The following is a 1,210-nucleotide window of genomic DNA, read 5'->3' on the forward strand; positions in this document are numbered from 1 at the left end:
CCCCATTGTGGGAGGGGCAGAGACACAAACTACTGGGGGAAATCTCCCCATTATGGGAGGGGCAGAGACACACTACAGGGGGAAATCTCCCCATTGTGGGAGGGGCAGAGACACAAACTACTGGGGTAATTCTGACACTCACCCTGACAACTGCTACATTCACAGCTTTGAATGACGGGGAGAACCACCGGCTCCTCCTCCCCGTCTGCACATTGTAGGTTGAGGATCTTCACCGGGGTATCGGGGTCCAGTCTGTAGCTGCAGCAGTCACACACAGTCTGCAGATACGGCTCCTGGAAGATAGAGGATGAACATGACATTAATGCAGGGGCCACAAATGATATGAATGTGATATTAGTGAGGATGCACAATCATGGATATCTGCATGGAGGATGTAGACTGCACACAGCAACCTATCCTCATCATGGTGCCAGCATACCCTGTGCCCTCTGATCAGTGGGTTCCCCCATAATGCTCCTCTCACCTCAGCCAGGACGTTGGTCCAGGAAGTGCAGCGCCCCCTGCAGAAGCTGACCTCCACCTGATCCAGGTAACAGTTGCCTTTGGTGATGTTCCGGAGTTGGGTATGCAGGCGGCACACTGGTGATGAATCATCTGGGGGCAGAGAGTATTCTGATTGGTGGTTCAGCTTAAATCATATTATTGGTCATATTAGTAATTATAATGATCAGTGCTCCGATCTCCCTCATTGGCCACCCTGCTGTCCAATCACAGCACTTCTCCCATATATGGCCCAGTCAGGTCACATGACCATGCAATCTGATGATGTCATCACCACATATACAGAAGTTGGGGTTCTCCTACCTGGGACCTCCATGCGGCAGACAGGGCAGCACTCTCCGGGCTCCTGAACCTTCACCTCTCCCTGCAGGGGAACAAAGGGGTAATTACACCCAATACAGCCCCGCCTACATTTCTGGGGGGGTATCTGAATATCGCAGCATCCTCACCTCCATACAAGAGAGCGGGGGACATGCCGGGGCACAAACCCCAATGCCATTCACACAGCGGCACAGCTGGCACTCATCCTGCCATGTTCTTCCCGGCTGCAGAAACCAAAAAAACAAAACTTTATTGAAGCAATCATACGACATTTCACCCCACACTGGGCCGCCCCCTCCTACAACCTGGGATAACAACCCCATGCCGGGCCGCCCCCTCCTAACCCCTGGGGTAATAACCCCATGCC

General features: G+C 53.1%; 1 protein-coding gene across 1 annotated transcript in view; it reads right to left on the reverse strand.

Moving 5' to 3' along the window:
• LOC140332148 (SCO-spondin-like) overlaps nt 1-1,210 on the reverse strand; it is a 65,884-nt gene that overhangs the window by 637 nt on the left and 64,037 nt on the right. Inside the window, exons 110-113 of the mRNA XM_072413442.1 lie at nt 972-1,067; nt 826-886; nt 485-615; nt 143-293 (exon numbers count right to left, since the gene is read on the reverse strand). Coding sequence (XP_072269543.1) covers nt 143-293; nt 485-615; nt 826-886; nt 972-1,067 — 439 coding nt within the window. The remainder of the gene's footprint in view (nt 1-142; nt 294-484; nt 616-825; nt 887-971; nt 1,068-1,210) is intronic.

The sequence above is a fragment of the Pyxicephalus adspersus genome, chromosome 5, assembly GCF_032062135.1.
Source record: "Pyxicephalus adspersus chromosome 5, UCB_Pads_2.0, whole genome shotgun sequence".
Taxonomy (NCBI): domain Eukaryota; kingdom Metazoa; phylum Chordata; class Amphibia; order Anura; family Pyxicephalidae; genus Pyxicephalus; species Pyxicephalus adspersus.